This window comes from Cyprinodon variegatus, unplaced genomic scaffold (genome assembly GCF_000732505.1).
Source record: "Cyprinodon variegatus isolate N-32 unplaced genomic scaffold, C_variegatus-1.0 Scaffold337, whole genome shotgun sequence".
NCBI classification, from domain to species: Eukaryota; Metazoa; Chordata; class Actinopteri; order Cyprinodontiformes; family Cyprinodontidae; genus Cyprinodon; species Cyprinodon variegatus.
This window is the reverse complement of record NW_015150790.1, coordinates 871,119-881,250: the sequence shown is the minus strand read 5'-3', so window position 1 is coordinate 881,250 and position 10,132 is coordinate 871,119. Positions and strand designations below refer to the sequence as shown.

Genomic DNA, 10,132 nt, shown 5'->3' with positions numbered 1-10,132 from the left:
ACTTTTTTTTTAAAAAAAGAATTAACTTTTTGGTTGACCAAACGTTAAACTGAAATAAAACAAGATTTTCTACAGAGTAGCTGATATGCTTGTGACTGGAATCAGCCAATCAGAAACTCAAACTACGAACACGTTAAGCTGAATTCCAACTGATGGGGAAATGAGAACATTGCTTTTAACCACACCTAAGCAGTGTAGCATTTCATTTATGGGGTGAAATATTGATTAGAGTTATCTGTATTTTTTCTATAAATAATCAGATAGTAAAAGCTTCCTTAAAAGACTTTTTTTACATAATTAAACCATGAAAATAAAACTTTTCCATTTGAGTTCTGGATAGAGGATGTTGGCAGAGGAAAAAGTTTTTCTTAAATGCAAAACTTTTTTATAGTTACATTTTTTATATCATTACTTATCTAAGTAGGCTGCTCTGTCTGCTACAGGGATGTTTTAGAGTCTATATTCCAGTTATCGATTACTAAATGAGTTGATTGTTTCAGGCTTACTTATAGCATCAGGAAGTTCTACGACTTTACAGATTTGAGAAAAATAAAATTAAGTGAAATTCATCAGAAAAGATTAAAAATTAACAGAACAAATGAAGGACTTTTTCTTTTAAAAGCAAAAATAAAAGCTGAATCATTTTGTTTTAAAAGCCCTGATTTTATGTTGATGCCTCACAACAGGAAGGGAAACATTTCAAAAGATTTTTATGGACTAATCAGTATCAGCTGGTTAAAGTTTTACCAAACTAGAAAGAGGAATCTGTTTGATCCTCTCTGATGCATCTTATTTATGTATGCATCTTATTATGTATCATGTCTGAACTTAAAGTGCAATTGTTCATTGAAATAAATGCTTTCTTATACATGAAAAAAAAACTTTTTTCCCCCCAAATAAATGTGAGACAGTATTTCTCAGCTTATGCAACCAGGGAACTTTAATCTCCATAAATCACTCTGTGGTTAATAAACACAATCAGCGTGTGACAGTGGCACACCTTCGCACAGCTGAGGCTGCTGTTCTGTGAAAATATGAAGCAGCTTGACGTACGTTTGTCCGCCATCTGCCCTCCTGTCACCCAGTGTTTGCTCAGATCAGTGCCACGGGCGCGCAGGAGAGGAATGCACTTTTCTGGTGCAACATTTAAACGTCTGAACCACGAATGGCTTAAAAAAAAAAAAAAAAAACACGCAATAATGCACGTTTAGACACTGATGTACACAGAAATCAAAATACAATTGATCTAAACTCTTCAGCACAGATTGAAACACTCGACGATCACAATAAACGGGACAAACCACCTGCAAGAACATTAAACTCTTGATTTAAGACTGGCTGAACTTGTGATGTTGGCACAGATTTGACCACAGAAGGCAACATTTGGTCTCCAACAGTAAGATTCACTGGAAGGATGTAAAACACTTCATGTGACAAAAAGTTTTCTAAAGAAAAAAAAAAAAACAAATATCGCTGTCGGCCACAACAGTGCAACAGATTCATCCGCTAACAGTCAGAGTAAAAAAAAAAAAAGGGGGTGCGGTCCGATATCAGCAGGATGTGAAATAAAAATAAATATCCGATAATCGTTTGACCTAAAAGGATTGCAGTGATTGAATTACAACTATTAACAATTTCAAGCTTTAAAACATAAGACGTACCATAAAGACACTCTGCATGGTCCAAGAACGCACCATGGCAACAGGTTGATAAAGGAGGAGATACATGTAATCAATAGAAGGGGATTTAATGAGGAGAAATCATCTGGTAGAGGGTCAGGGTGGAGATCACAGCTTGAGAAGAGCACAGATGGACACATCACAAACAGGGACAAAGTCTTTATCAAACAGTAGTCAGCTTCCTCCTTCCTGTCGCCAACACATTCTTCGTAGTTTCAGTGATAGGACTCAAAGGCGCCACACAAGCAGTTTGTGGTCTTAGAAAAGTTCAGGAAATACAAACGTCTCCAGCTGAAGTTAGAGAAATTGTTCATTTCAGACGAGGCAGGTTCACAAACTCTCCCAGCTGGATTCTTCTTGTTTCGTCACACCGGGCTCGTCTGGACCGCCTCTACGGCGCTGGATTTTGAGTTTTACTCTGAGGAACCTGATAGGTCAGATCCTGAGTGGGCGTGGTCTGTCCATTGGCATTTTTAGGTGTGTCATACACCGACCCCCCAGACTGGCCGCCGTCGGTCCATGCGAGCTTCGAGGACGGCCCGGAGCTCACAAAGTTAAGCACTGTGGAGGGAAGGTGGCAGCCCATGTCCACGACGATGGGCGTAGCGTATTCCGATCCGGATGATGGCAGCGGTTCTGCGTAGGGGTGGTAAACATTGGGTGGGATGGGTGCATCATACAGGTCAGGATCAGAGTATCCTGGTTCGGGCCCTTCGTCCGGTTTAAAGGTTGAACGTGGACCTAATGTTGTCACGCCGCTCACCAGTGGTTGGGCGTACTCTGCAAACAAAACCAGGAAAAACGTCACCTTTAAGGTATTTATCCCCGACTCTGACATTATTTATACTTGTTCACAAAAAAACTCTTTGTTTTTGCCAAAAATCATATCAATATTTTTTTATAATATCTCACAGTGGACATGCACCTACAATTACATTTTCAGACCCATCAATGATTTTTAAGTAACTTGCAAAATAGCAGGGTGTTCAAATACTTATTTTCCTCACTGTGTGTCTGAGACCAGATTTTTACATCTTCATATCAGACCCAGGCTGAATCCGTTACCCAGAGACCACAGGCTGGTCCCCGCTTAGCCTCTGTTGATGGATTCTGACCTTTATGGTGCAGTAGTATTGCAGATAATCTGATCTGGTCCTAAAGTCATAAAACCCACCGACTGGCCCTTTGAAAGCCCTGATTATTGACCGATGTACACTTGGTGAAGAATACGTCTGACAAATACATATTTAGAGTTTTAAAAACTACTGTGGAGTATTTTGGATCATACACTACAGAGCTGCTGCAGTAAGTTGCAAACAGCATTTTCTTCCCATTTTATCATTTATTTAAAAAAAGTAAACTCCTTAAAAAGTCTACATTAAGTTTGGCTTTTTAAATGTGATAACAGTTTAAAATAAACTCATCAATTTAAAGTATTGTTTTAAGGAAAATAAGCAGTTTTCTTTCTGATTGAGAATCATGTCAGTTTAGACAGCTAACTGTTTTGGATTAAAAATATTTAACCAACAGAACATGGAGCTGGATTTGGTCTAAATTAAGGCACCTTATTATGAAATCCTTTACACTTTAGTGTGAGGCAGTTACATGTAAATATGGATAAATCATGGAGTCAAATGCATTTACCTAATATTTGCAAATAGCATTCTATCGAATGGCCACCAGGGGGGGAAATACTAAGGCAATTACAAGCATTGTTGTTTTTTAAGGCATTAATAATCTAAGTTAACCTGCTGGTAGCATACAGAGAGCCAGATGTACCTGCAGGTTCAGCGTGCAGTCCCGGTACGGCTCCCCTTCCCGGCAGCCGGCTGACCTCAGGGGTGCTGTAGCGAACTGAATCCTCCGTCTCCACCATCTTGGAGGGCAGCAGCTGCTTCATGCCTTTCCACCAAACTGCAGCACATCAATAACGAGTCGCAGAGCTTCAACATAACCACACATCCAGACTCACTACGGACAGAGCGATGACGTACCTGTGCGATCCCAGTAAGGAATGTCGTACGTTCCCTCTGCGCTCTTTTTCCTAGGAGGAGAACAAAGGGTTAAGGAGGAGGGACAAACGTGTAGCTTCAGGAGATGTTTGATTAGATGCGTACTTATTCCTCCAGTGGCAAGCACAGGCCGCGGTCAAGATCAGAGCGGTCAGGATGGTGACAGTAATGGGTACCAGAATTGTCGTCAACACAACATCTAAGAGCAAAGAAAAATGATAAACTACCAAAAACAAAGAGCCACAGAGGAGGTGAGAGTTTTTATTGCAGTCATATCTACCGCTGCCAGTGTGAGGGGGCATTGTCGTGTTCCTGATGTCTGGGGTTTGCGTGGTTTCACCATAATGAGACGGATGCTTCGTCTTCACAGGAGGTAGAGTCGGACCAGAACCAGAAGTGGTGAAAAGTTTTGGAACCGTCCTCACCCTCACTGACAAAAACAAAAAAGATTTTTGGAAGTTAAAACCTGTTAAAGGTTCAATAAAACCTTAAAATTACATTATTTTATTTTCTCACATTTTCCTAGAAGTTTAAGTTAACAATTTTACAGTGAAAAGTTTTCTGCTCCAACAGCCCCACAGGGAAAACCTACATTTGACAGAATGACCTGCTTTAATACAGACGTCTGCAACTCTTTTAATCCAAGAAGCCCGTTCTGACTTCTGACCAACTAATAACACTCATTTGGAGCCACAAACATTTCATGGGCTTTTTTTTTTTTAGATATATAAAATATAATCCATATAATTTTTTTATATAAATACATTGACATATCAAATTTCAGCTTCTAGATTACATGGAAAAAACTTGAAATAAGTAATTATAGAGCATGTTGCTGATAATTTTGGAAAATTAAGCTTTAAAAAAACTAAATATTTGCCACTTAAGAAGGTAATAATAATCTATTAATTTTGTGAATAAAAAAAAAAAAACCTCTTCTGAGTTCTGTTAATAAAGCCTGTTTACAGCTGAAAACACATTAAAAAGAAAACTTTTATATAACAAGTACCTACAACAGGTAAAATAAATTTGCACTTTAAAAACAATTTCATGATTACAGTCAATATATTTTTTGAATTGGAAAAAAGAATCAAAGTATACATTATTTATATAATTACAGTTTTTTGGGGCGATTCAGTACTACTTTACGATCCATTTTTCCCATTTTTAATAAATAGTTAAATCTGACCTTTTTTTAATTTAATATTAAATAAAATTTAAAATAACAAACCCTGAAGTTTCACACTTTACTTAACACTTTTTTTATTCAGTCTAAAACATCTTTTCCCCTATGGAGCTTATTGAGCCAAAAACAAACATATATAGAGAGAAATTTAAGCAAACAAAATTTCTTTTGTTTTTCTTTTCCCACTTGCTTGCAGGGTTTTACAAACAACTTCAAATGATTCACATGACCACAAACTTTGTAGTTTATGGTGATTTTTATATACTGCAAGAAGACAAAGGAGAAAACAAAAAATACAGAATTTTTTAATATTTTATCAGATTCTTCAATGGATAATCTGATAAAATTAGAATTTGTGCATTTATCAATGTTTGTTTTAGAACCACCTAGGGCTGACATTACTGCTGGTAAGGAATTTCTACCCACACTTCTAAAAAAATAACTGGAGCTCAGTTAGCTTGGACAGAGAAGATCTCAGAAGGTGAATTTTAAAGTCTCAGCAGAAATTCTTAATTAGATGTCGTAGCCTAATCTATCACAGCCATACAGCCATAAAGCTCCGCCTGCATGTTTAAGGCTGATTTATACTTGGAAACCAGGTCATCTGCGTGTGTCGCAGTGAATGCAAATGTGCCCCCTCTGCAGACATTCTGCTGCATCTCTCCAAAATTGTAGGTGAACGCAGACAGAAGGCATCTACACTATGAGTTACCGGCTTGTTTTGACCGCCATTGTGGAAAACATGTGAAGTTGGAGCAGCTAGAAGAACGCTAGGACTATTTTTCACGCTCATGTCCCTCCGTTGTCCAACAAATTTTCCACTTCCTCATTGCCCTCGGCCATATCTAGACCCACAGCTAGTTCCTGATTGTCCCTCTTGCGCTGTGGCGTGGAATAACATAGTGCAGACCACGCTTCAAAATTGGTCATAAATGAAAAATATCAGTGACAAGCTCACTGTGACACACTGCTGCGGGAGGATAACCAGCCCTTTATTCCTCATCCTCAGTCTCAAGTCTTTTCAGGCAACTAAAATGTTTTCTCCCAGTCCTGTATTTCCATCATCCAATCAACTGCTGCTAAAGAAAAGCTTGATGCTGTAAAACTGCTTTAGTAGATTTCATTAATGAGTAAATGGTAAAGATTTGGAATATATTAACTTACCACAACATTTCTAATTTAATGTGGAGCAAAGGTTAAACATTTTTTAATTTATTTTCTTCCACTTTAGAATCACGCATTACACTTTGGTTTATTAGAAAAATAACCTAATAGAATATATGTTTTAATATTTTCTTTATTACATTTCTTTATTTAGTATTTAACCATAGCGTCCCAGAGAGATCAGAACTCTGGAGGACTGCATCCACAAAACTATGTTAACTTAATAGTTAAAGCAAGAAAGAAAACAAATCAGAAAAATTTAAGATACAAGAATATTTTTGCACTAAACAGAAACTTTAAAAAAAAAAAAAAAAAACAATCCTCCTTTTACCTTCAGGGACTTGGCAGCCAAGCAGCTCCAGCTTGAGAGCAATCCTCTGATGCCATGAGGAGGGTTTAATCCTCACAAAACGAGCCTCGATTGGAGGAATGAAGTTATTCCTCACTTTGTCCGCGTAGTTGGTATTACCCTGAAAAATCTACCATAGAAGAAGACAAACCTTTTATGCAACAGCCAGAAGTCCCCCCCCCCTTCACTGATGAATCTGGTAACTACTTTTCTCCTCCAACAATGAGGGAGAGTGAGAACTCCCCACAGAGAGCATCACAGACAGCATCTCAGCCAATCAATCCATATCCCTCCATTATTAATGCCCCAGTGTCCCGTCTCGTCCATCACAGCACTTAACTCCAACCCCTGCCTGCTCTCATTTCCTGCCACCCACATCTTTTAGTCAGCTGATAGGGAGTCACAGTCCTCCTGCAGTGCAGCTTTATGGACTGACTTCAAACATTTACTCCAATAGAGAGGGGAAAAAAGACAGAAAATAACGTAATGCATAAACAAGCAGCGTTTTATGATTTCTCTTTCTGTTACCTTGTCTTGCGTGGAATTAGTGTTCTTGTAGAAATGCCACACCTTGCCATCTTTGCTGTACAGAACCTGATATGCAGACACGAAGTACCGGTACTCGCTCAGGTTGGAACCTGTGGTGATGATCCCTACGGGCACAGAGAGGGAAAGCAATCAGGTTACCGATGATTATCAGGATTAGGGCCTCGCAAGAATACAAAATCCTGCAGTGGAGGATAAGTAAGGATCAGTATTGCAATAACAATCAGTCGCCACATTTGCCTATTATTGTCCATCATTTTCTCATCTGTGCTTCCACCACTTTGAGAAGATAAGAAATGTGATTAGTGTTTGGTGAGAGGATCTGCTGCAACTCTTAAAGCCAATCTACTTGATAGAAATGATATAATAAAAAAAAATACCAGTTTCAGTTTAAACAAAAAAAAAAAACAATGTCAAACATGTTTACATCCCTTTACTTGATCCCAATGCATAACTCTACTAATGAATCAGTACATAAGGGCTTTGTTAATATGAGGAAAACTAAAAACACATTAAAGTTGGTCAAAGATATCATCCAGGTCGGTGCATCGGCCCAATTCTATCACACGCTGATATTTTGCTAATATGTGTTTGATGTATTGTTTAACCTTTAGCCTGATACTGCGAGGCTGTTTCTTTATCTTTGGGTGAAAAACTGGCAGCGTTGAGCCTTCAGCTTTGCTTAACTGAAGAAGTTAACAGTCCAAAAAACACATGTTGGGTTTTAAAAACAGAGCTTTTCTGGCAGCTGGTCAGACCAGGGCTGGAGCAGACCATTAGTCACATTTCCTGTCGCTGGATCAGAACCAGGTGGAGTCACAAAACGAAAAAAGCTGATGAATTCATGAAAACGGGTTTTTAACTCTGCTTATCAATGTTTAGGATCAATTTTGTTTTTTTGTCAAGTTCTGTAGAAATCTGAACATAAACCTGGTTTTTTTTATGTTAGTTTCTGTGTAACAATCAGTGTAATGAACCCCTGATAAAAAAGGCGAAGAGTTTCTGTCTCTGAACATAGTAGGACTGTTTTTAATAGATTTTTCATTCCGCCTTCATCTGACAGTAGACAGACAGGAAACAGGAGAGCGATCAGGATTTATAACCTTGGACTTCATACACAGCATTCAGGAGTCACTTGATCTACTCCTGCATCACCGTTTTAAAGCATGAACTATTACAGCTATAAAGAAGAGCTTTAGAAACTGCTGGTAATGTTAGACAGCTGGAACATGAAGGTGTGATCTACCTGTGATCCTCTTCTCCCTCTTGAGGTCGACCTGCAGCCACTGCTGCTGGTCGCTGTGTGACGGAGCCCAGGGCAGCCCGGCCTTCTTCAGGCGAGCTCCGGATTCCCTCCACACTCGGGGCTGACCGGCGGTGGTGTTCCAGTCCCACACGGACGAGGAGCTGAGCTGAGTGTCCGCAACACCGCCGGACTCCAACCCCAGCGTCCCGTAGCAGCCTGGAAGACATAGATAAGAATGAGGCGAAAACAATGACATAAGAATAATTAGTATTAAGAAAATGCCTGGAAAACCACCTCACCATTTGTTTTGAAGGTGAAGAGGCTGTTAGACAAAGTTCCTCTGGAAGAAAAGAAACAGAAGCGATAAGTGGAACCGAACAGGAGGAGGCAGAGGCGGGTTTCCTGTCACGTCCGTATTTCTCACCCAGTGGAAGTGACATTGTTCGCCAGTGTTCCCTCGTAGTGAGGAATGCCTTTGCTGCTCACCACGTGGATCCTCCCTCCCACAGCGTTGGACACCACACCTGCGTGGACCGCTGCCACACACAGGGGGGACGACTGCAGGGAGAAACAGAGGAAAGAGAGATGGCTGCCATTTACCTTCACCCAGCATCCTTTATCTGTTTTACTGAAAGGCGGCGCTCAAACCAGTATTTCTGGTGGTAGAAAGGGCTTTAGACGGACAGAAGACCGGAAAAAACAGTTTGGATGAAGATGTAACAAAGAAAATTTATAAAGATGAGCAAAAAATAAAATACAATAACCCAGACATTTAAATTTAAACTTAAACAGGGATGCAAACGTTCAAGTTGCTTGATCAGCCCTGACCTGAGATCAGCCATTAACTTACAAATACTATCTTTTTTCCAATCAGTTGAGGCATCATAGGTACGGTATGTTCAAACTATTCATAGTCCTGGTGGATTTGGATTTAAAGGGTTTTTCTTTCACCAAGGCGTTTTTTTTTTCTTTAACTTCACAGGTTTCCCTAAAAACTATTAAATAATGTAAGTTTTGAGCTCAATAATTCATTATTTTTTAAATTACATTATTCAAAATTGTACCCCAGAAACTATTAATATCCTTGTTATTAATAATAAAGGTAAAAATCTTTTTACATATTTCCACTGGAATTTCTTCTCTAAATCACCCTCATCTTATAGATCCCTAATCAAATTTAAGCTTGTCAGCTTCAAAATAATTATCCATTCCCATCGGAAGAGGCATGTTTCTAAATTGTAAACAATTACTTTTAGCATAATTACTGTGAATCAATGTCAACGATTCTAAAGTGATAAAAAGCAGAGCTTTCTCTCTTTATCAGGATGTTCCTCACAGCAGCAAACAGCTTTCCTCAGCATGAGATCAATAGAACAGAGCTCCTCCAAAAACATCCATCTAACAAAAGGATTCAGCGGAAAGAAAAACATTCAAAGTATCCCTGGAGAACAAAGTGTGCATAAAAAAGGAAAAGAACAGCTTTTCTCAGCAGCACTGTGATCGTCCTAGCATTAAATCAGAGGACAAACTCAGCCATGTTATGAGATGAAGCCGTTAAACTTTTTCCCAATTTCCACATTTTCCATCAATTAAGTTGCACATTAGATATGTTTGTCAAGTTCTTAATATTACAAATCAATCTGAAAACAACTGCAAAGACTTTTTTATGTTTTATTTTTTATGTTTTTATTTTGCAACCTTTAGCCATTATTGAGAGGTCTGAGTTTTTCCCCATCATGAAAGCTCCATAAAAGCTCAGCTTTTTTGGGAGATGGTTTTGCGTTTTAATGCAAAAACATCGCCATCCCATATGTTGCTGGAGTCTCTGAGAAATCCCAGTACATCTCAAACCAAACAAGACCCTTAATGTAGTGAGGAAAGCTCTGATCTTTATATTGGAGAAACCAAACAACCTCCATCCCTAGTGGAGAGGTTGTTTGGTTTCTCCAA

At 38.9% G+C, this 10,132-nt stretch overlaps 1 protein-coding gene across 2 annotated transcripts in view; it reads right to left on the bottom strand.

The window, feature by feature from the left end:
• Positions 1-904: 904 nt before the first annotated feature.
• Positions 905-10,132, bottom strand: part of LOC107091447 (discoidin, CUB and LCCL domain-containing protein 2-like) — a 25,876-nt gene continuing 16,648 nt past the window's right edge. The window contains exons 6-15 of one of the 2 annotated variants that reach the window (XM_015385377.1): positions 8,607-8,740; positions 8,482-8,522; positions 8,183-8,398; positions 6,919-7,043; positions 6,373-6,520; positions 3,972-4,121; positions 3,797-3,890; positions 3,674-3,723; positions 3,459-3,581; positions 905-2,459 (exon numbers count right to left, since the gene is read on the bottom strand). In XM_015385377.1, coding sequence (XP_015240863.1) covers positions 2,071-2,459; positions 3,459-3,581; positions 3,674-3,723; positions 3,797-3,890; positions 3,972-4,121; positions 6,373-6,520; positions 6,919-7,043; positions 8,183-8,398; positions 8,482-8,522; positions 8,607-8,740 — 1,470 coding nt within the window. In that variant the 3' untranslated portion in view covers positions 905-2,070. Of the gene's footprint in view, positions 2,460-3,458; positions 3,594-3,673; positions 3,724-3,796; positions 3,891-3,971; positions 4,122-6,372; positions 6,521-6,918; positions 7,044-8,182; positions 8,399-8,481; positions 8,523-8,606; positions 8,741-10,132 lie in introns of both variants that reach the window. The other variant, XM_015385376.1, reaches the window with a different exon arrangement.